The following is a 24858-nucleotide window of genomic DNA, read 5'->3' as shown; positions in this document are numbered from 1 at the left end:
GACTGTGAATTGTAAGACACATACACTTTTTAGCAAGGCTGTTTTCTTGCTAAAAAGTCCATCTTATAGTACAAAAAATATGGCATAGATTAGTAACTAGTAACTTGAAGATAAACACCAAAGAGTAGAAAACTGGAGGTACATTAGGTCTCTGTAGGATAGGGATGAATTATTGACATTTCTTTCATGGCGAGAACAAAGATACAAAAGGACAACAGAGGGTTTATAATTATGCAACCTAACCAAAAAATTGTATATTTACCTTTTGGACTCTAAATGGGCCCACAAGGAAGCCTCAAGGGCTACCTTAAGCTTGTTATAGGTGTATTTAGATATACATTTTAAAACCACTCATGGTTTCGACTTACAAATTTTCACATTTACAAGTTTCCGATTGCTAAATATCTTTTCTTTCCAACCGTTCCTATACGAGAGGTGAGTAGGAGAACTCACCAAGTTCAAAGTTCTGTGATGTATCCGCTGTGTGTAGGGCCATCTCTTTCCCAGACTTTAAGGTTCCTCGGAGGGGTGTACCTTTGACGTAAAAGTTAAGCTCACATGGCAGAAGGTTGCAGATGACCACAGTGGGCAGCAGGAAGACGGTGTGGCCTGGCTGTCTGTAGATTTGTTTAGCGCTGTCTGAAAAGATATTTGATGGCATGTAATCGGGATAATTTTCTTTCCTCAGAGCTACACAGAACCTGAAACAAATTTTAAAGGAAAAATATATTGCACAACTTGACAATCAGGACTGCATAAATTATACAGGAATTGTATGAAAAACATGCGAAAATGTTTAAAGGTGGTGTCTTGGCCTTCGAATTCCTCAAATCTCAACCAGATGGGCATTTAGGTTAAAAAAAAAATCAAGGCTCCAGCCGGCTATTCACAGGACATAAGGTCTATTGTTGATGCTATATATACGACAGGACACCCCCAATAATAAAGCCTCACTTATTGTCACCTGAAATATCTGCTGTTTTCCGTGTCCATGGAGTGACACTCGCGTTTACTGCTGGAAACTTCTCCGGTCTTTGTAACATTTGTCCAGTGGATCGGCGTTTTGCAGAAGAACACTCCCATCCCTCTGGGTCGAGCCTGCAGTCTCCAGGATGTAAGATGTAATGGAATTGCAAATGAATCTCCAGGCATCACAGCAGGGAGAATCACTGGCTCTGCAAATATGAAAAGTATTATATGATAGACACCTGTGTCTGCCTCCTACAAGACACTAATCTAAACAGAGAAGCTTGGTGCCAGCAGACAGGTGTAACATGCTCAGCAGATAGGTGTAACCTGCTCAGCAGATTACTTTTTTCTTAGTGTCAGCCTCCTGGTGGCAGCAGCATACACCACTTGATTTCCTGTGTCCCACTTTTGAAGAACTAGGAAAAGAATTATATGATAGACACTTGTGTCTGCCTCCTACATGACACTAAGCTACACAGAGAGGCTTGGTGCCAGTAGACAGGTGTAACCTGCTGAGGAGGAGCTGAATTTTTTGCTTAGTGTCAGCCTTCTGGTGACACTAGCATACACCCCTTGGCTTCCTGTGTCCCACTATGAAGCGCCAGAGAAAGTATTATATGATAAACACATGCTGCGCTTTAAGAGTTAAAAGTGTAGCACTTGCGTACTCACATGTGACTTTTCAGAATAAGTTGTGTGTGCAGGTGAGAAATGACACAATTTTTGGCCATTATTTGACTTGTAACTGCATTTTTTTTATCAGTCTCTCTACCCCAGTTTACAGGCTCTCTCTAACTTTCAGTTGACTCTGAGCGAGTGAGGCAAGACTAGCTGCTAAGATGTCTCCCCATACATAGTATACACAGAGTCATGGGGGGTCCCCACTCTAATATAGCTCAAGAGTAGAAGCAGCAGCAAGGAGGATATCATATAAAAGTATTGAGCAGTCAGAGCTGGATTCACAGTTACACTGCTCAATACTTTTATATGATATCCTCCTTGCTGCTGCTTCTAATCATGCGCTGTATTAGACACACAGACTGTGCTGCTTTCTAGTGTTTTATATCACACCTACAATGAGATAAAATACTAGAAAGCAGCACCGTCCATGTGTGTCTAATATAGGGCATGATTAGAAGTAGCAGCAAGGAGGTGTCATATGAAAGTATTGAGCAGTGTAATTGTGAATCCAGCTCTGAACGAGATAAAACACCAGAAGGCAGCACCGTCCGTGTATGTCTACGCTATCACACTGTGCCTTCTAATGCCTGATAGTAAAGAACTCAATTGCAGCTCTTGGCTCCAAGTGAGGGCCACACACTATACTCAATGTGTTTTCGCCATGACTTTTAGAATAGGCGCAGCCAAATGGTGAGAATGGGACGGGGCAGCCGGGGGATGCAGGGAAGACTAATGTCAGCTGCCAGTTGTCCTGCACTACTCTGCCAGGTATACCCTGTAGCAAATAGAGGATTCTGGACTTTTTAAGGTCTACATTTCCAACACGACAAAGCGAGTATGTAGATAACCTGATATCACACCGCTCTCTGTCCCACCTTCTGGCTTGTAAGACAGAAGCAGGTGACAGAAGTGACTACTTACTGTCTGGGGCTGACGGGCTGTCCAGCCGAAGCTCCATTGGGATCTCAAGCTTGTTTTTGACAATCAGAGATGATCGCACAGTTACCACCTTACGAGCACTGCCTTCCATGGTGACAGCAAACACAACGCGCACTGGCGGCAGCGCCGAGAACTGCAAAAGTTGAGAAAGCAGAATAAAACTAGTAATATGGATGGGTACTAAGGCGACTCCATAGGACACACTCGATAACAAGGAGCACGGAGAGACTCCGTTGTCAAATTATTCCTACATTTCCAACAGGAATAAAAAGGAAATGGCAAAATACAAGTATTTACTAAGACGTGTAAGTTTTAGACTTGTGGAGAAGTGATGGACCCTATTTAAATATTAGATGATGGTAGATATAGGCAAACTTACATAAACCTGAGGATGTATGATATTAGTTCTGCTTATTGGACTCCCGACCTATAAATAAAAAAAAATATATATATATTGTGAAATGGCAGATTAAAGCAATTTTACGGCCAACAATTACGTATAATGGGAACAAGGGTCTTACTGATGAAGAGGAGGTGTTCTTATCGGGAGCTGCATAGCGGAAAAATATCCCGACTTTATCCACAGACACCGGGCTGACTTGTTCCCAGCCGCTGACCCGCACCTGCAGCTGGTGAATGCGCAGGTCATGAGTGTGCCTGCAAAGCAAGGCTGGATCAGTGAGAAAGGAGCGACAGTACCGACTGCCTAGAAGAGCATTACACCAACCACGTTTCATGTATAAGGAACGACATAGAAGCCACAGCAATTACATCCCAAGGTCGGAGAATAGGAAAGCAAAACATGAAACTTTTATGACATTACTGCATTATGCAGTGACAGCCACAGACCCCGATACAAGCGCACACGCAGAGCCAGGGGGCAGGCGGCATGCACGCACATAGTGCCAGGATGGAGGGCAGGAGTCAAGCGCGTCTGGAATGCTAGAGGAGGAAGGAAACGAGCGTGCACGCAGAGCCAAAGGGGAGGGGCAAGAGCGCATGTAGCGCCAGGGGAAGCAGTTGGCGAGTGTGCATGTAGCACCAGGGGAAGCAGTTGGCGAGCGTGCATGTAGCGCCAGGGGAAGGAGTTGGCGAGCGGGCATGTAGCGCCAGGGGAATGTCTTGGCGAGCGGGCATGCAGCGCCAGGGGAAGGAGTTGGCGAGCGTGCATGCAGAGCCAAGGGAAGCAGGTGGCAAGCGTGCATAAAGCACCAGGGAAAGCAGGTGGCGAGCAGAATGCTGAGCCAGGGGGGCCGGAGGGTTGAGGGAGCAGAGGGTCCAGTGCGCATGCAACGTCAGATGGAGGCAGGAGACGAGTACGAATCTAGTGCCAAAAGGGGCAGAAGGCAAGTGCGCACGAAGCGCCAGGGGGATCAGGGGGCGAGTATACACGGCGCCAAGAAAGAGTGAGGGGCAAGCGCACATGCAGCACCAGGGAGGGGCAGAGGGCAAGCGCCCATGTAGTGTTTGGGGAAGCAGAGGGCGAGCACGCATGCAGCACCGGGGAGATGGGGGCCAGAAGCGAGCATGTACGCAGTGTGTTGGAGGGAGGAGGGGGTGGAGGCGAGCATTTATGCAGTGTTGGGGGGCGGAGGCGAGCATGCAACCTTAAGTCGTATTTAAAATGCAACATAAAACGCCATGCTTGGGTGCAGAAGGAGTAAAATAAGAGTTAAGTTACCTGTGCCTCAGCTTTTCTCTTGTTTCAAACTCAAATGGTATCTCTTCTCCCGGGGGCACTTCTCTCCACTGACTCACATTGTGAGCGTCATCAAAGAAATTTCGGTCACCATCTGACACAACTTCTGGGCTCCCGCTGTGTGACAGAGCCGCCCTGCAGCACAGGCAGAACACAAATGTGATTCTAGGTTTTCAATCCTGGCCACTTAGATATTAATCCTTATTGAAATAGTAAGTAATAGTTCCTCCAATGTCGGCTGCCTTTGTGTATGAAGAGGGCTCAGGAGATAAGCCTACACTAAAACCACCAAATGCCGGCTGTGTTACACAGTCGGCGTCTGCCTGTAACAGCAGCGAGTGGAACTGAGCCCCGTTTGCTGCTGTTAACCCTTAAATGCCATTGTCGATCCCTGACACGATCAGAGGGTGGAGCTATTCCTTGTGAGGTGCCGATGGGTTAACATGGCAGCCGGTGGCCCATCATGTCTGACATGTGGATACCGCTGTGACTCTCCTGACGTGTCTGTTTTGAAGAATGTTAATATTTCCCATGAAATAACAATTCTATATAGAACTCTGCACTATGCGGTTCCTCTGTTATTCCTCCTGGCAATGTGTGAATAACTTGACAACTAAACTTTATCGCTCCACTTCTCACTGTCAGTGCAAATTACCTTGTGGGTGTTGTAGTTAAGGTGGCGAACCACAGCGTGCAGCCGGTGTGATTCCGGAGAGCAAATGGTATAAATGGCTGTCTGCGCTTTGGAGTCTTCATTTCGACTACATGTGAAAGAACAGAGAAAGGAATCCATGACTTGTTACAGATCCATATCCCACACAGCTGTAATGGAGGAGGAACATCGGATTCTGCCTTCACAGCTCCGGTGCCACGCAGCGTCCATGTGAATGGTGCTCGGCGGGCAGAGCAGGGAAAGCTGCAGTCAGCCATACATTTTTTTTTTCGGAAGAAATATACAAGTGAATAGTTATCCATGTATTAGATGGATGAAAAGGAGGGGATGAGTGACGGCCTCCTTATATACCCTATAATAGACCATATGGAATGGGCTCATCTTGAGCATGATGGGATGTGTATGAGACATCCCGATGGCACGTTATACATCGTACTGTACCTCTAGCATAGACCTGATGTTCTAGGTTAGTCAGACTGGCTGTGCTTCTAGTTCTAAGGTAGGACAGAGGAAGGCCTGGCAGACAGGAAAGGCAGAGTTAGAAAGCACCAAAAACCGAGCAAGGGAAACAGTGAGGAACACAGCACATACATTGCACTTGGGTTAGGAAGGGAACACAGTAAGAAGAGCGTGCACCGATCACGGGGTCCTGGATAACCACATTTTTTTTTAGAAAAAAAAAAACATTAAAAACATTAAATGGTGTAAGAACTAAGATCCTCGCCTTACGAATCCTCTGGAGATACCTCCCAGGTCCCCAGCAGGTCAATAAAATAGCTTCTGCTCTTCTGGGAAGGTTTTCTACAAGGCTTTGGAGGCGTCTCTGGGAGTTTTTACTCCTTCACCCAGAAGAACATTTGTGAGGTCAAACATTGGTGTTTGTGGAGCGGTCGGGCTTACAATCTCTGATCTAGTTCATCCCAAAGGTGTTGGATGGGGTGAGGTCGGGACTCTGTCCAGCTGAACATGTTCTTCCCACCCATGGGTCTTCAAGGAGCTTTGTGCATCAGGCTCACTCATGGGGAAAAGTAAAGGTCTTCCCCAAACTGTTCCCACAAAGCTGGTAGCCAAAATTGTGCATATCTTGGTTGGCTGAAATATTAAGATTTCCCTTCACTGGAAGTGGTCTACACGGACCCCTGAAAAACAACCCATAATATCCCTCCTCCACCAAACTTACAGCGGGCACAATGCAGTCACGTAGCTAAGTTTTCCTGGCATTTACCAAACCCAGAATCATTCATCATCTGCCAGATACAGAAGTGTGATCTGATACAGCACAGAACACATTTCTTCCAGAGGTGGTGGCAGCTTTACACCACTCCATCCGATGCTCGGCATTGTGCCTGGTGATGTAAGGCTGCATGTAGCTGCTCGGCCATGAAGCTCCCGGCGGGGGCACAGTGTTTGTGCTGATGTTGATATCAGAGGAAATCTGGACTCTGCAATTATGGAGTCAGCAGAGTGTTGGTGACTTTTCTGCCCTCTGCTCCTCAGCACTCGGCCCCCTGCTCTGTAATGTTACGGGGTCTCCACCTTGGGGTTGAGTTGCTGCAGTTCCTTTCATTTCTCAGCAATATCACTCACAGGTGATGGAGGAAGATTTAGGAGGAAGAAGTGTCATGAATGGACTTGCTACACCGGTGGGTCCAATAACAGGTCCATGCTGATATCAGTGAGCTCTGCACCACTGGCCATTGTTACATGTTAGTAAAGGCAGAAAGGCATAGTGAGGGGCAGAGGGTTATACACAGGGGGGCAAGGGGCCGGATGTTATACACCAGGGGCAATTGGGCTAATGAAAAATCTGAATTCAATGATTAAGACATGTGCCCCAATACTTTTGTCCATGCAGTGTATGTGAGACCCTAGGCGACCCGCCCATGTACTATGACCCTGAGCACAGAACTTCTTTAAAGTATCAGTGAAAGTTTTATATTTACCAATAACGGAAGAAGTCAATCATTCTGTCCTTCATATTTTACAGTACACTGGTGTCAAACGCTGTTCTTACATAAAAATAATTTACTCACTTGGTCCAATGACCGGAGGGTCCACAGAAGAACCCATCCACTCCTCATTTCCAGTTTCTATGGTGGCCTCCTTCTCCAGTTTGCAGTAATCGGCCATCCAGGACTCCTTAGTGTTCACATATTGTTCTACAAAGAGAACACAGTGAACAAGAGAGTGAAATGCTGCACAGAACAAATAATCCTATATACGCACAAAAGTAAGAGAGCAGCAGACGGATTGAGCTTTCCGACTCTTAAAGGGGATGTTTATCCTGGAAAACACTTGTAGACGTGTCCAGATCAGGTGTTGAGCTGATTTTGGAGGTTCTTTTTGTTGGAGAACGCTGAGGTTAGATGTCCCATCCAATATAGCAAGCACAAAAACTCAACCCTCTGATGTTTACCCGCCCAACACTCTTCTGGACCATTTCTGGTGAATCGGAGCCTAGGAACCCGTTCACCTCATGCACTGGCTGCAGACACCGTGTGATAGCACCTTACCGATCAACACAGAGGTGATATTGATGTCCAAACGCTGCTTAGCCTTCAGATCGATCTTCAGGCGGGAAGGATGGAGACGGCTCGCTTCCTGCTGCTGCCAAGATATGGAGCATGGCCATGGCTCGACAAATGGTTCCCAACCTTGAATGAAACAGGAACATGTATCAGAAGACTTAAATACCTGACTGTATCCACAAATGGCAACCAACGAGAAGGGGCCTGGATCTATGTGACTGTAGGGTTGGTACTTAGATAGGAGAATCAGTGATAACTTTCTGAGACGTGGAGGGTCAAGAACAGCAGAGTACAAGAGAAAAGTCAGATAATAACAAAACGCTATACCTGAAAGCTCACGATTGTAGTAATCCCCCGAAAGCGTGAATTCAGCAGATCCATCAGGATTGGAAACCAAGTGTTGGAAAAAATTCAGTCCTGATAAAAAAAAAAAAAAAGTGACATCCTTGTCTTACCCAGTTTTTTGGCTTTGGACACTGCAACATTTTTAAAATATTTTTAAATACACTTATTACGTTTTCTTAGGCAGGAGGGAAAAATAAAAACCATGATTCTAGCATGTTTTTTTTTTTTTAATAAAGTGATCATTTTACAGTTTGTTCTGGATGCAGCAATGTGCCGATTTTAATTTTTTTGTATAAAAATTGTTTAAAAATTATTTTAACCTATCTGTTCCCCACGATCGCATTGCGGGGAGTCGATGAAAGCCAGTGACTGTGCACGCCATCACTGGCATTATTTAAGTGATTGATAGTGGCGTTTAAGTGGATAAACTACAGCGATTGGAGCACACTAGTTACAGGAAGATGACGGCTGTGATCGACCAATGACGAAAATGTACGTCACAGGTCATTAAAGAGTTAAACCAAGCCCTGCCAAAACAGAAAATAGTGTATAGATTATATCACTCTATACTCTCTATCCTGCTGCCTAATGAGCAAATGCAAGGAGCATATGAAGAACGAGCATGAATATAATTTGGAACCATTACCAAGTGTAATATCCGGCCTGAAAATCACTGGAAATAATGAGGCATTAATGACTATACTGACGTGAGCAGGTGATCTCTGCCAGGGGGACATCGCAGTCCATGCAGTCATCAATGAAGCAGATGCACACACTGTCCGCCTTCAGCTCCACTCCAGATATCCATCGTACGACTCCGCTTCCACCGCTGGTCTTGTTAGGCTTCTGAGGCTCGGCATTCTTAAATAGCCATGTCGCAGCTTTGTTTAGTTGACCTTATAGGTGTGGAAAAGACAAGAATTTAAGAAGAGGAACAAAGCGGACACAAATGCAATACAAGAAAAATAATCTGATAGACATCATCAGGAGTTATGGCAGCTGAAGCCCCCAAAAATAAATAGTTTGTAATTCCCTAAGACATTGATATTCTCAGAATCGCTCCCTTCAGTAGTGGAAGTCATGACAATGCTAAAGTGATTTTCATTGACGTAGACCCATAACGCCTGACAGTTGTATAAGATGTTGTCTCGGCCCCCAAATTCCCCAAATCTTAATCTGATTGATCATCTATGAGATGTGCTAGAAAGACAAGTCCAGTCTATGGACGTCTTGCAACTTGCAGAAGATTGTTCCCAAACTTCAATCTTCAGGAGCACACCGCTCTCCTGTCTCTACGATGCCCACTTACCAAGGGAGGTGGAAGGATGGGGCAATGTACTCCTAAATACTGACATTTTTTGGGCTGGCAGCATAGCTGAGCAGCTGGTCTGAACGGTGCGCTCTCCCCATGCTGTAGCTCCGCAACAATGGAGAAGCGAGGCGCTAGCAATGAGCCCTCGCAAGCGCTATGGTCATTGCTTAAAAGACCGACCAGCTTTGATAGACTGCAGAGGTGGCCGAGCAAGGTTTGGGGAAAGGGTAATCTCGTTGTGCTGGTTATTATATAGCAGGGATTCGCCTCAATGGTAAATGTATCTACCTCTACTACTGCATGAGCAGTAAAGAGATCCCAGCATTACAATGGCTTACCTTGAGAAGCCAGCAACGCTTTACGACAATCCGCTACAGCAAACCCCAGCTCCTGCAAGCGGGCAAGTTGATTTTCTAGAATAGCCAAACACGGTGAAATAATTAAATGTTTAACACTACAGATACTATACCCGATCATTCTCCCCGTAAGGATCAGGTTCTGTAAATTCACCCTAACAGGTCTGAAATACATTTCTGAGGTCTCACCTACTAGAGGATCCATCACGTGTCTGTGTACTTCTTTTCCCATCAAGCCTTCATTCTCCTTGTTGTTGTCTTCGGTGTTTCCAGAGACGGCGGACTCCGGGGTACTGGTGCTGGTCTGCTCAGGAATGGATTTTGCAATCGCCAGAAACAACTGCACATCATTGTAGGATAATCTGATGTCCAGTGTCTGTAAGTGAATCTGACGACGGAAAGACAGAGAATTCACTATGACCAACGGGCAACAATCTACAGATGAAAGGTTACCAGCAGACTTTCCAATATGTCATAGTGATGCAAGTTGTTATAGGTGGGACCTAATAATCGCTGTAAGGACAGAAGCTACCGGCTGATCCCTGGGTCTTTTTGCTTGCCAGACCCTTGGAGAAGCACGTTACTAGTGCATGAGACATAAACTTAGGAGCTTGTTCACCTCTTGCTCAAATGGTTAGCAAACTTATGTCAATCAGATTGCCAATAGATGTGCACACATCCAGAGCTGTGTCCCATTTACTTACTTGCGCTGCCTTTTGCTTCACTTTCTCCCCTCTTGATCATTTTGCAATCCGTCTGAGGAAGGTCTTATTGTAAGATGGAAACGTTACGTTCATTGCTGTTCCAATGAAGCTTACTTCTTTTCACTGCCCCATTGGAGTGCTAGGTTCCTTTCTAAACTCAATGAATGGAGTGGTGTCCTATAGGAGCACCCAGTACACAGTGATGTATATCATTCTTCTAGAGCCTAGTGATTAGCTACAGCGGTGATGCCCGCTGTTGACATGACATCAGCACTGCAGCCTAAACACTGAGACCTGCTGGGTTTCTTATTTTACGTATACAGTGTTTGGGGTACACTTTCATAAAAGTGGACAACCTAAGTATGGCCTCTAGGTGTCTCCCTTCCGAACAAACTGCTGCAGTCTACTGTCTGTTGTCAAGACTAATCTGTCCATAAGTTACAGACAAGCAGCATGGATTACATGAAGTGGGGGCATGATATGGGATCTCTGGTTGTACACAGTATGAAAGCTGCTGCACTGCTGTCAAAATGTCTGGATCCGTCTATCACTGTTTTTATCAGCCATTTGCTTGTTATGTTCAATTGCCTGCTCATTTTTCATAGCACATTAGCTGCGCAGCCACTTCTCCTTCCCGGCTTATTTCCAATGTTTTCTTCTGTTCTTCTTATTTCCTCCTGCTTCCCTCCTCACATTTATTTACCATGCTGCCTTGTTTCTAATAGTAGTTCATCAGTACAATTCTCTCCTCTCCTACATTTATGTGCTATGTACAGTGGGAACGATAGAAGTGTAGGAGAGAAAGAGAGAATTGCACTGCTGATCTGCTATTAAAAACAAGATAACTGACGTAATTATCAAACTATATATATATATATATATATATATATATACATATATATATATATACATATACATACACACACGCATTAAGCTAATATACACCGCGTGCAGAATTATTAGGCAAATGAGTATTTTGATCACATGATACTTTCTATACATGTCCTACTCCAAGCTGCATAGTCTTGAGAGCCAACAACCAATTAAGTAAATCTGGTGATGTGCATCTCTGTAATGAGGAGGGGTATTGACTAATGACATTAACACCCTATATAAGGTGTGCTTAATTATTAGGCAACTTCCTTTCCTTTGGCAAAATGGGTCAGAAGAGAGATTTGACGGGCTCTGAAAAGTCCAAAATTGTGAGATGTCTTGCAGAGGGATGCAGCAGTCTTGAAATTCCCAAACTTTTGAAGCGTGATCACCGAACAATCAAGCGTTTCATGGCAAATAGCCAAAAGGGTCGCAAGAAGTGTGTTGGCCAAAAAAGGCGCAAAATAACTGCCCATGAATTGAGGAAAATCAAGCGTGAAGCTGCCAAGATGCCATTCGCCACCAGTTTTACCATATTTCAGAGCTGCAACGTTACTGGAGTATCAAAAAGCACAAGGTGTGCGATACTCAGGGACATGGCCAAGGTAAGGAAGGCTGGAAAACGACCACCTTTGAACAAGAAACATAAGATAAAACGTCAAGAATGGGCCAAGAAATATCTTAAGACTGATTTTTGAAAGGTTTTATGGACTGATGAAATGAGAGTGACTCTTGATGGGCCAGATGGATGGGCCAGAGGCTGGATCAGTAAAGGGCAGAGAGCTCCACTCCGACTCAGACGCCAGCAAGGTGGAGGTGGGGTACTGGTATGGGCTGGTATCATCAAAGAGGAACTTGTGGGACCTTTTCGGGTTGAGGATGGAGTGAAGCTCAACTCCCAGACCTACTGCCAGTTTCTGGAAGACAACGTCTTCAAGCAGTGGTACAGGAAGAAGTCAGTATTGTTCAAGAAAAACATGATTTTCATGCAGGACAATGCTCCATCACATGCACCCAACTACTCCACAGCGTGGCTGGCCAGTAAAGGTCTAAAAGAAGAAAAAATAATGACATGGCCCCCTTGTTTACCTGATCTGAACCCCATAGAGAACCCGTGGTACATCATAAAATGTGAGATCTACAGGGAGGGAAAACAGTACACCTCTGGGAACAGTGTCTGGGAGGCTGTGGTGGCTGCTGCACGCAATGTTGATCGAGAACAGATCAAGCAACTGACAGAATCTATGGATGGAAGGCTGTTGAGTGTCATCATAAAGAAATGTGGCTATATGATCATTACTTTTTGGGGTTTTTGCATGTCAGAAATGTTTGTTTCTAAATTTTGTGCACTGATATTGGTTTACCTGGTGAAAATACAAGTGAGATGGGATTATATTTGGTTTTTATTAAGTTGCCTAATAATTCTGCACAGTAATAGTTACCTGCACAAACAGATATCCTCCTAAGATAGCCAAATCTAAAAAAAAAAAACACTCCAACTTCCAAAAATATTAAGCTTGGATATTTATGAGTCTTTTGGGTTGATTGAGAACATAGTTGTTGATCAACAATAAAAATAATCCTCTAAAATACAACTTGCCTAATACACTGTGTGCAGAATTATTTACACACACCACACGCACATACACAGTTGATGTACTTTTTCATCTATACAGGAGGAAGAGTACAGTCGACTGTGGGTTTTTCTTCTCTTACCTCCAGAATTGGAGGGAAATCTTCGGAGTTGAATGCATCCATGAGGCCAGAGCTGTTTTGGTAAGTCGAATTTCCAACCAGTTCAATCTGCACGTGAACTGGATCAATGATGGAGAGAGCAGTGTCGTGTTCATTCCCCAACCGACATGAAAACACCTATGATAAGATTATTAATTACAATCTGAAAATTCAGCAAAACTTCTAGACATCATTGCAAAATATAATTTTATTGACCCAATTCAGATCCACTACATGCAAATGTGGCACTATAATTGTTCCAGTGCATGCAAGAGTGACATAAAACATTGCAGCCATCAATGACTTTCTTTCCCAAGAAATAGTCACACTGCAAATACAATGAGCTGAACTGAAAATTAATTAAAAAAACAAAAAAATGTTTGCAAAAATGAAAAAAATTCTATTAATCAGTTTATGGGGTTCTCCTGATTTGTTAGAAGGACCCTTGGATAATAAACTGGTCACATAGTGTCACCCCCCCAGAAGACATCTCCAATGATCAGCTGTTGTCTTAAGGACAGTGGAGGACAGGTCCTCCAAAATGAGAGCGAGTCTGATCAAGAGATGACATCCCTCTATAGACGTGTTGCCCCTTCAGGAGCACACCCCCGACTTACTGATTGTTAGGGTAGAGTGTGCACTCCTGAATGAGTGATAGCTCAGACCAGGACAGCATAGCAAGCACAGTGGGGCTGAAGCTGGCCAAATCAGGAGCTAGCAGCCCATTCCAGAAATCTGAGTCGGCATTATCATGGCAGCGATTACAAGCTCAGCTGAAAAGAGCTTGTAAGCACTGCACATATCAAGCCATCTCTCCTGGAAAGCTGTTCTCCAGTCTGAAGATGCAAAGAGCACCCCAGATCTCAGCTTCCAAGGGTGTACGACTTAAATAAATCATCTTACCTCAATCCCAAATAAACTCCCAGAAAACGGACGGTCCGCCAGTTTGGGTTTGTAAGTAAGAACGGTCGTCCCCTTAAGAATTATAGCGTTGGTATCCACACAAGATGCGTCTTCAACAACCACAAACTCTGTACCTGTAATATTAACCAACAAAATATATTATGTGTTAGTAGAGCTCCAATTCCAGGTAATAACCTTCATGCAAACATCAGCAGCTTCCTATGACAACACTTCCGGCATTCATTCTTGACAGCCAGGTATTTTGTCATAGGAACATGACATTGATAAAAATGACAAGTTTCACATCGCATTCGTTTTTCATTTGTCAGGATGTGGAAATGGATCCTGACAATGATGTCTAGTGAGTGCACATGAGTGTAGACCGCCGGCACCGGCAGAGGACAGCTCTCCCAAATTAATGATGATGGGACAGGAGCAAGACGCTCACCGGTCACATTGATCTTCACTTCCAGCTGCTTCTCAGGAGTCACTGGCACAGAGGACCTTTTTGTGACAACGCCCGTCTTCACAGTTTTGGGAACCACGCTTGCAGAGTTATTCCTTCTTTCTTCTTCGGGCTGGTGGATCAGGGTTACTTTCTTGGTTTCGCTGGGTGTTTGCAGAAACTTGTGCACTAGCAGCAACCAGTCAAATATTAAGAAGACTCTTAGGTTGTTCAGGACGACGGTGAAGCAGGAAGTGTCCTTTGTGGAGCTGCAAAAATCACAAAATGGGAGTTGATGTAAAGAAAAAGAAAAACAAAAAAGAACGGAAAGACGCGGACTCGTATAGTAAGCATGAGGCAGGCGGATTCTAGACCTGTCCAGGGTCAGGCATTTAGCATGAAAGCCCAAACTTGGACAAGGTATTGATGTGGAGAAAGACCCAGTCTTCATAGGTGATTTGAATAAAAAAGAAATGTATTTAGAATAAAAGTTACAACTAAAAAGGGATTAAGATAAGAAATAAAAGAAATATGTGCATGGAGACTTAATGGCTTTTAAGAGGACCAGTCACCAGTTTGTAGGTGCCCAGTTTTTTATTTTACTACCTCTGCTCCACTGAATTCATTGCTTTTTTTGTTTTTTTTTTAAGTCCACCTGATCATTCCAAAGATTTTTGACTTTTTTTTTTTTTATCTAGTGCTACTTTTTATAGTCTTTACAGGAGGGCGTGTCTCACATGTTCCTCAGGGGTGTGTCTTTAAGCCCCTCTACATTATTATTCTGTGAGCCACGCCCCCTTGTAAAGACCATAAAAATTAGTACTAAATAAAAAGGAGCCATATATCTGGAAACGTATGGCGGATTAAAAAACAAATAAATAGAAAATGGAATAGTCAAGTGAGTAGCGTGAATAAAATAAGAGAAAAAACTGGACACAGGTCCTCTTTAAAATAATATTTCTCAGTAGGACAGCTTCCAGCTTTGGCACTGTAACATCTAAAAGACTCATGAATGCATGCACAGCTATATTTCTACTTAGATCCGTATATCTAGAGGTTTTTTTGCTTTTAAATGTAGATAAAAGGACATTTTTTGGCAGGCATTGGCATACTTTAAGATGTGAAAAAGCTCTAAATATTGGACAGAATGAAGAGTTTATAATATATCTAATTCATATTAAAAAAATGAAAAAAATCTAATTTTAATTAAATACTTTTGAGACTTCATGCAGTATGTGTGTACATTGGGTTTATTATCTGCGGCCTTCCTTACCGGTGATGTAATTCTATCTGTAAGGAGCCCGGGTTGCTGTTGCTCTTGGATGGTTGCAAGATGCAGTTGAAGACATTAAGCTTTTGGGTGGGTGGCTTGAGCTCAGTGTAACGGGTGTCAAAGGCCATCATCGAATGGGAAACCAGGTTAATGGATTTAGTCTGGTTGGAAAAGCTCTCAAAAAGCAGCTTTGATTTTTTAAAGTCGAACCTATAGATAAAAAAAAGAGAGCAAATTTCAATCAATGCTGGTCTCAGCAAAAACATTTTCAGGGGATAATCTGTATCTTCGACCTCCTATGGAGAAGTAGGAATGATTGGACCCCACACTGGATACGGTTGGCTTTGGAAGCCTGGAGCGCTTCCAGAATGAGAAGGAAGAGCTGACAGACAGATGCAAGCAGATTGCCCATACAATATCCAGGGTGTGTAGGGAACAGTTTGCTAGGATGAAAGGAAGAGAGGACGCAGCATTTTTACTACCAAGAGAGCAGGTTTTGGCTGCAGAAAAACATAGCCTAATTCTGATACTGCCTTAATCACTTCGCACCAGAGCCTGTTTTTGCCTTCGTGACCGGGCCAATTTTTTCAATTCTGACCACTGTCACTTTATGAAGTAATTACTCTGGAACGCTTCAACGGATTCCCCTAATTCTGAGACTGTTTTTTCGTGACATATTGTACTTCATGATAGTGGTAAAATTTCTTCGATATCACTTGCGTTTATTTGTGAAAAAATCAGACATTTGGCGAAAATGTTGAAAATTTTGCAATTTTCAAACTTTGAACTTTCATGCCCTTAAATCAGAGAGATATGTCACACAAAATAGTTAATAAATAACATTTCCCACATGTCTACTTTACATCAGCACAATGTGGAACCAACATTTTTTTTTGTTGTTAGGAAGCTATAAGGGTTAAAAGTTAACCAGCGATTTCTCATTTTTCCAACAAAATTTACAAAAACATTTTTTTTAGGGACCACATCTTATTTGAAGTCACTTTGAGAGGCCTTTATAACAGAAAATACCCAAAAGTGACACCATTCTAAAAACTGCACCCCTCAAGGTGCTCAAAACTACATTCAAGAAGTTTATTAACCCTTCAGGTGCTTCACGGGAATTTTTGGAATGTGGAAGAAAACAATGAACATTTAACTTTTTTTCACAAAAATGTTACTTTAGACCCAATTTTTTTATTTTCACAAGGGTAACAGGAAAAAATGGAATACACAATTTGTAGTGCAATTTCTCATGAGCACGCTGATACCCCATATGTGAGGGAAAACCACTGTTTGGGCGCACTGCAGGGTTCGGAAGGGAAGGAGCGCCATTTGACTTTTTGAATGTAAAATTTGTCTGAATAATTAGCGGACGCCATGTTGCATTTGGAGAGCCCCTAATGTGCCTAAACAGTGGAAACTCCCCACAAGTGACACCATTTTGGAAACTAGACCCCTTAGGGAACTTATCTAGATATGTGGTGAGCACCTTGCACCCCCAGCTGCTTCACAGAAGTTTATAATATTGAGCCGTAAAAATAAAATTTTCACATTTTTCCCACAAAAAATGTTTTTCATTCCCTAATTTTGCATTATCATAAGGGTAACAGGAGAAAATGCACCATGAAATTTGTTGTGCAATTTCTCCTGAGTACGCTGATACCCCATATGTGGGGGAAAACCACTGCTTTGGTGTACGACAGGGCTCGGAAGAGAAAGGAGCGCTTTGTTGGCTGGGATAGGCAGCAGACACCATGTCACATTTGAAGAGTCGCTGACATGCCGAAACAGCAGAAACCCCCACAAGTGACCCCATTTAGTAAAGTACACCTCTCAAGGAATTCATCTAGGGAAGTAGTGAGTATTTTTAAATTTTTACATTTATACCATTGGGCAGTGAAAAAAGCATAATTATATTTTTACCACAAAAAAATGTTTTACCCTCAGATTTTACATTTTCACACAGGGCAATGGGTAAAAATGGTGCCGAAATGTGTCACACAATTTCTTCTAAAAGTGGCAATACCCCATATGTGGCTGTATCGTACCGCTCAGCCATACGGCGAGATCTGGGGGGGACGGAGCGCTATTTGACAATTGGAGAACAAATTATTGTTGTAGAATAGGCATTTGGTTTTGGGAGCCCAAAATTTTCTGAATTTCTTTTGGGGGGCAAGGGCTATTTCGCTTTTCCAGAGCCTTTCTGCTACCAGTAACTTGGAAGTCCCTTATATTTTTAACAGATGACGGACCTGAGTGGGGACTAGCTTTTTTTGAGGACTGAGTTGAAGCTTTTATTGGGAACATTTTACGTAACATTTATCCGGCGCTCTAGGCTGAGCACTTGCATCGGGGTTTCCATCTAAATTTCCAAGTGATGTAATTCAGATGAAACCCCAGCGGGATCCATTCACTGTAATGAGGCAGCAGAGTTACTCTGGACTCCATCTGGCCTCTGTTTAGCGGTGTCCTTTTTTTCAGAAGTGCACAAAACTGTGGCCAACCGCACTTTTATGCACGCCTAAAACAAATGACACCGTGGGATCACAGGCCAGACGGCATCCACAGTGGCCTATATCTGCCTCATTAAAGGGAATCTTCCGTCATGGGTTCCGTCTGAATCAAGTATTTCAGAGATTTACACGGAAACTCTGGTGTAAGTGCTCAGCGCAGAGCGCAGGATAAATAAGAGCAGAGCCTTACTGCGATCTTTGGGAGAAATTAATAAACAAATCAGTAGCAGGTGAAGAATTGGTTTTATTTATTTTTTACGCCGTTCCTAGTGTGATATAACTGATTAGATTTACTTTATTCTTCGTGTCGGTGCGATTACAGAGATACCAGATTTATATCGGGTTTTTATGATTGACAGCTGTCACACACTAAGATGCTTTTTTTGCAAAATCTAGTTTTTGTATCGCCATATTTTGAGAGCTATAATTTTTCCATATTTCGGCCGACAGAGTCATGTGACGGCTTGTTTTTTGCGGGACGAGTTGATATTTTTATTGGTACCATTTTTGGGTACGTGACATTTTTTGATCGCTTTCATTACGCTTTTTGGGAGGTAAAATTAACAAAAACCAACAATTCAGTAATTGGTTTTTGAGGTTTTTTTTTTATGCCGTTCTGCGTGTGGTAAAAGTGATAATGCAGCATTATTCTTCGGGTCAGTATGTTTACAGAGATACTACACTTACTATATATTTTTTTTATGTTTTGGCGCTTTTACACAATAAAACAATGTTATAGAAAAAATATTTTTTTTGCATCGCTTTATTCTGAGCGCTATAACTTTTTTATTTTTCGACTGATAGAGCTGTATGGCGGCTTTTTTTTTGCGAAACAAGATGATGTTTTCAGCGGTACTATTTTTATTTTCATTTTGCTTTTTTGATCGCATTTTTTTCCACTTTTTGTTTGGCGATATGATGAAAAAGCATAGTTTTTTGCTCCGTTTTTTATTTATTTTATTACGTGTGCACAGAAGGAGTTAATTAGTGTGACAGTTTTATAGATCGGGTTGTTTCGGACGCGGCGATACCAAATATGTGTACTTTTTTTGCTTTTGCATAAATATACGGATTTATTGGTTTAATATTTTATTTATTTATTTTTATTTATTTTGTGATTTTTTTTTAACAGTTTGAAAACATTTTTTAGACTTTTTTTCACATCTTTACTTAGTCCCTATATGGGACATTAATTTTTATTTTTCTAATCACTGTTCTCATGCAATGCAAAAGACATGTATTACATTGCAAGACATCTTTTCTGACTGTTTCACAGTCAGTGTCTCCTGTTGGACTCAGCTGCAGGGCTGAGCTCAGCAGGACACCATATATGGCAGATCTGGAGGCGGTCATGTGAACTCCAGCTGCCATAACAACGGAAGGTCCTGGAAGCTATCAGGGGGCCGTTGGAGAGGTAAGTTGACGACCCCCTCTCCTCTCACTATCTTCTATATGCCGCGATCACTATAGATCGCGGCATATAGAAGATAGCAAAGGGTTAACATCATTGGGACCTGATCCAATCAGGTCCCGATGATGTCCCCTGTCAGAGCTATCGCTCTGCACCAGAATCGCAGCGCTTGCAGGACCCCCCCTGAGTGCTGCGGGACCACCCACCGTTTTTAAACGTCGGCGCTGCACAGAGCCCAGCAAGCGCCGACGTTTAGGTACAGTGGGCGGTCCTGAACCGGTTAAATCAAGATCGGAGCAACCAAAAAAAACCCCTTCTAAGTGAGGCTCAGATGAGGAAAACTGAGGGGAATCCAGTACAAATTTTAAATCCAATTGGGGGTGGTGGAAATCTGTATGGCAGAAATGAGCAATCCCCAGTAGAAAGGCCTTCACATAAGACCTTGTGAGACCTGCATCTCATGGAAGAGCAATTAGTTTGAGGGTGGGATTTCCAGGCAGGGAATGGCTTGAAATATTGTCTCTTCTTCTTGGAGATGGAAGGACTCATTGGAGTGGGAGGATGAGAGGTTCAGAAGCAAAAGGGAGTCGATATACAGCTATTTATCCATGTACTGCTATGGATTATGTAAGAAGAAAGCTTTTACCCCCTGTAGGCACTGAAGCTCTTTTGTGTCTGCTACCAAACAAGAAGGCACCAACAGAGGGGAGAGCAAAACAGGGAATTTTTGGAAATGGGGTTGATATTCCAAGTCTTTAGCCATAGAAATCTCCTAATCACATGTAGTTATTTGTTGCTTGAGAGAAACATCTGACCGAAACTAGGGAAGTAACAATGGTATTTCCCACTGTGAAGACCCGGAGTCTTCCGTGGGCGTAACGCTACTCAGACAACACAGGGTGAGGGTAAAACAACGTGGCAATACTTTATTGAACCACAAAGCGGACAAACACATGGAACAGTCCCCAGCAATTACCCAAGATGGTACAACATTACACAGTCCTCACCCTTCCTTCTCTGCCCACCTGGGATAGAACAGCTGTGACTTTGGAGACTTCCAGGGCCGACTACCTCAACCAGTGGCCCCCCACTTCTGGCGGGCCCTCACAGAGAGGAGGTAGCGGCAAACTTAGGAAGCTAGCAGTCCATTAAGGTACAAGACCAGGAGACCCGAGAGGCAACTCCAAATGTCTCCGTGGGTTCTAGGTGACCGGTGGGTCCCTCCTAGCAACCCCAAAACAACATATACATGGGGCCAGGCTAGCAACCCCAAAACATATGCATGGGGCCAGAGGACTTCGTCCTCTCCTGGTCTCCCCAAAAGTATCCATGGTCTCTCTGATGGTTAAATGGAGCAAATCCGTATTTAAACACAATAGTGTACTTCTCTTGGCTTAACTAATGTAATTGTCTGGCTTATTAAGATTTTAAGCTGTATCGTCACAGTCACACCCACCATTGGCAATTTCATCACCGGGGTCCACCAAATTACCAGCTGATACTCGGGACTGAATTCCCTGCTGGAGTTGCTTGGTCCATGCAAAGATAGATGGACCCCCTTCGGGGTCCCTAAGGCTAAAATCCACCCATGGTTTTTTCAAAGAGTTATTTCTCATTTCAGACCTTCTTCTGGCCGAAACAGAAATAAATTTGCCCAGACTCCGACCACTAGAGATGGGGATACGAAAACTTCCCAATGGGGCTAAGTTATACCCATCCTTATGATTAGCGGGGGTCCTAAAGCTCAGAGTCCCACATAACTAACATTAATCACCAATCCTATAGACAGATGAAGAATGATACTTGCTGAACAATCCCTCTAAAGAGCAAACATATAACATTTTTATTTTCTTACTGAGCTAGAGAATTGCTTTCTCCATCTTTTCCTTTGTCTTCAAGGAGCTCAAGGCTGACATTAACCATATCAATGAGGAAAGACACACTGGTGTAAACCTCTCCACTCAGGACCGTCTGTAGGTACAAAGAATAAAATATCAAATGAGAACATTGTCATCTTGACTAGCATTTATATTAAGGGAAATCTCCCCGCCTCTTGTGCTCTGGAGTTTCATTGTGAAATCTTTTATGTGCCCCATGTCAAAGACCTTTCAAGGCCTACATGCATTTTCTGCGCCTTTCCATTAAATTTACATTATCATAGACATTTTTCATGCTCAAATTTTCCCCTTTGAAAACCATAAAATCAAACATTGTAAAGAGGAAATAAACTTTGGATTTTTTTTTGCTAACTCTAAGCAGCATTGAAAGTTTGAAAATCACTTTATTAAGCAGGTCAGGCAAAACTTGCATTCAAGTGGCCTCCAAACCAGTGTTAGTCCTCACTTGTCGGAATTTTCTGTACTCCGTTACTGTGCACTGGGAGTATGAATCCTGATAGTGGAAGGGAAGGCAACTTAGGGGTGCACCTGCTTCTCTGCAGAAACTTAACCCCTTTACCCCCGAGGGTGGTTTGCACGTTAATGACCAGGCCAATTTTTACAATTCTGACCACTGTCACTTTATAAGGTAATTACTCTGAAACGCTTCAACGGATCCTGCTGATTCAGAGAGTGTTTTTTCGTGACATATTGTGCTTCATGATAGTGGTAAAATCTCTTCGATATCACTTGTGTTTATTTGTGAAAAAATTGGAAATTTGACGAAAAATGTAGTAAAAATTTCGCAATTTTCAAAATTTTAATTTTCATGGCCTTAAATCAGAGAGATATGTCCCACAAAATAGTTAATAAATAACATTTCCCACATGTCTACTTTACATCAGAACAATTTTGGAACCAAAATTTTTTTTTCGTAGGGAGCTATAAGGGTTAAAAGTTGACCAGCGATTTCTAATTTTTACAGCAAAATTTACAAAACCATTTTTTAGGGACCACATCACATTTGAGGGGTCTTTATGACCGAAAATACCCCAAAGTGACACCATTCTAAAAACTGCACCCCTCAAGGTGCTCAAAACCACATTCAAGAACTTTATTAACCCTTCAGGTGCTTCACAGGAATTTTTGGAATGTGGAAAAAAAATGAACATTTAACTTTTTTCACAAAAATGTTACTTTAGACGCAATTTTTTTATTTTCGCAGGGGTAACAGGAAAAAATGGACCCCAAAATTTGTTGTACAATTTCCCCTGAGCACGTAGATACCCCATATGTGGGGGAAAAACACTGTTTGGGTGCACGGCAGGGTTCGGAAGGGAAGGAGCGCCATTTGACATTTTGATTGTAAAATTTGCTTGAATAATTAGCGGACGCCATGTTGCGTTTGGGGAGCCCCTGATGTGCCTAAATAGTGGAAACCACTCACCCCTCCCCCCAGTGACTCGATTTTGGAAACTACACCCCTTCAGGATTTTATCAAGGGGTATAGTAAACATTTTGAACCCAGAGGTACGACACAGAATTTGATAACATTAGGTCATCATATTGAATAAGTTGTCATTAGTCTTGAGCGCAAGTGCTCACTACTTGAGTTTTCATCGGGTACTCAGGTATGCACCATGTATCACAGGTGCTCAAGTGACATGCTCGAATCCCTGCCCCGCATGTTTCACGGTTATTAGACACCCAAAAAAAAAAACATGCGGGGATCACTCGTGCATGGCAGGCAATCCCCGCAAGGTTTTTTTGGCTGTATAATAGCTGCAAAACATTTGGGGCAGAGACTCGAGCATGTCACTCGAGCGCCCGCTATTCTCGGTGCATACCCGAGCACCCGATGCAAACTCAAGTAGCGAGCACTTGCGCTCAACATTAGTCACCACATCGTTGTCATTTTTTTTTTCTTTACTTCTGAAAAAATCCCAACCCTGACCCTAGCCCAACCCTAACCCTAGCCCAACCCTAACCCTAGCCCAACCCTAACCCTAGCCCAACCCTAACCCTAGCCCAACCACAGCCCAACCCTGACCCCAGCCCAACCCTAACCCTAGCCCAACCCAAACCCTAGCCCAACCCAAACCCTAGCCCAACCCTAACCCTAGCCCAACCCTAACCCTAGCCCAACCCTAACCCTAGCCCAACCCTAACCCTAGCCCAACCCTAACCCTAGCCCAACCCTAACCCTAGCCCAACCCTAACCCTAGCCCAACCCTAACCCTAAAGTTTAATTTTTACGCCATTACTCATGCGGTATAAGTGATTAGACGTCTTTATTCTTCGGGTCGGTGCAATTACAGCGATGCCAGATAAATATCGGGTTTTTATGATTGACAGCTGTCACACACTAAAAGACACATTTTTTTGCAAAGGCTAGTTTCTGCATCGCCATATTTTGAGAGCTATAATTTTTCCATATTTCGGCCAACAGTCATGTGACGGCTTATTTTTTGCGGGACAAGTTGACGGTTTTATTGGTACCATTTTCGGGCATGTGACATTTTTTGATCGCTTTCTATTCTGATTTTTAGAAGGCAGAATAAACAAAAAACAATTATTCAGGAATTTTTTTTTTATGCCGTTCTGCGTGTGGTAAAATTGATAAAGTAGTTTATTCTTCGGGACAGTACGTTTACAGCGGTACCGCATTCATATTTTTTTTATATTTTGCCACTTTTACACAATAAAAACTATTTTATAGAAAAAAGAATTGTTTTTGCATCAGTTATTCTGATAGCTATAACTTTTTTATCTTTCGGCTGTTGGAGCTGTATGGCGGCTTGTTTTTTGCGGGAGAAGATGACGTTTTCAGCGGTACCATTTTTATTTTCATTTGTCTTCTTGATAGCATGTTATTCCATTTTTTGTTTGGCGGTATGATGATAAAATATCGTTTTAGGTTTCGTTTTTTATTTATTTTCTTTTACCGTGTTCACTAAAGGGGTTAACTAGCGGGACAGTTTTATAGGTCAGGTCGTTCCGGACGCGGCGATTCCAAATATGTGTACTTTTATTGGGGTTTTTTTGTGTTTTTTTTCATAAGATTATTTATTTATGGGTACAATATACTTTTATTTTTTTTATTATTATTTTTTTTCATTTTTTTTTTATATTTTTACAAATTTTTTTTACATTTTTTTTTCACTTTCTGACATTTTTATTACTTTTACACTTTGTCCCACTATGGGACTTTCACTTTTTGCAGCCTGATCGGATGTATAGCACAGGAATGCAGAACCATCCCTGTGCTATGCAGCCAGTCAGCGCTGCACAGGGAGAAGTTACTTTGGTCGTGCACTACGCATGAGCAAAGCAACTTCCTGCCTTCTAGTGACCCGGATGTTGTCATGATGACATCGGGTCACCATGGCAACATCCGGGACCGGACTCAGATGCCGCTGGACGCCGGCAGAGAAGGTAAGTATAGCGCTTACCTCCTCTTGCCACCGGAATGCTGCGATCGATTTCGATTGCAGCATTTCGGGGGTTAATGTGCAGGGAGCGGTGCGGGACCGCTCCCTGCACATAACACCGGGTGTCAGCTGTAACAATCAGCTGCCACCCAGTGGCGATCTCACCCGCACTGCTTGTGTGCGGGCGAAATC

The 24858-nt window shown here is 43.0% G+C and overlaps 1 protein-coding gene across 1 annotated transcript in view; it reads right to left on the bottom strand.

The window, feature by feature from the left end:
* VPS13D (vacuolar protein sorting 13 homolog D) overlaps nucleotides 1-24858 on the bottom strand; it is a 225904-nt gene that overhangs the window by 125057 nt on the left and 75989 nt on the right. The window contains exons 27-45 of the mRNA XM_073655412.1: nucleotides 21214-21329; nucleotides 15435-15644; nucleotides 14165-14430; nucleotides 13717-13850; nucleotides 12796-12951; nucleotides 9692-9890; nucleotides 9485-9559; nucleotides 8542-8730; nucleotides 7817-7906; nucleotides 7475-7615; nucleotides 6995-7120; nucleotides 5403-5477; nucleotides 4944-5049; nucleotides 4271-4423; nucleotides 3111-3246; nucleotides 2969-3016; nucleotides 2572-2722; nucleotides 965-1175; nucleotides 454-701 (exon numbers count right to left, since the gene is read on the bottom strand). Coding sequence (XP_073511513.1) covers nucleotides 454-701; nucleotides 965-1175; nucleotides 2572-2722; nucleotides 2969-3016; nucleotides 3111-3246; nucleotides 4271-4423; nucleotides 4944-5049; nucleotides 5403-5477; nucleotides 6995-7120; nucleotides 7475-7615; nucleotides 7817-7906; nucleotides 8542-8730; nucleotides 9485-9559; nucleotides 9692-9890; nucleotides 12796-12951; nucleotides 13717-13850; nucleotides 14165-14430; nucleotides 15435-15644; nucleotides 21214-21329 — 2830 coding nt within the window. The remainder of the gene's footprint in view (nucleotides 1-453; nucleotides 702-964; nucleotides 1176-2571; nucleotides 2723-2968; nucleotides 3017-3110; nucleotides 3247-4270; nucleotides 4424-4943; nucleotides 5050-5402; nucleotides 5478-6994; nucleotides 7121-7474; nucleotides 7616-7816; nucleotides 7907-8541; nucleotides 8731-9484; nucleotides 9560-9691; nucleotides 9891-12795; nucleotides 12952-13716; nucleotides 13851-14164; nucleotides 14431-15434; nucleotides 15645-21213; nucleotides 21330-24858) is intronic.

The sequence above is a fragment of the Phyllobates terribilis genome, unplaced genomic scaffold (genome assembly GCF_046119375.1).
Source record: "Phyllobates terribilis strain yellow unplaced genomic scaffold, ASM4611937v1 Scaffold_12__6_contigs__length_324123572, whole genome shotgun sequence".
Classification (NCBI taxonomy): Eukaryota; Metazoa; Chordata; class Amphibia; order Anura; family Dendrobatidae; genus Phyllobates; species Phyllobates terribilis.
This window is presented reverse-complemented; position numbering and strand designations above follow the sequence as displayed.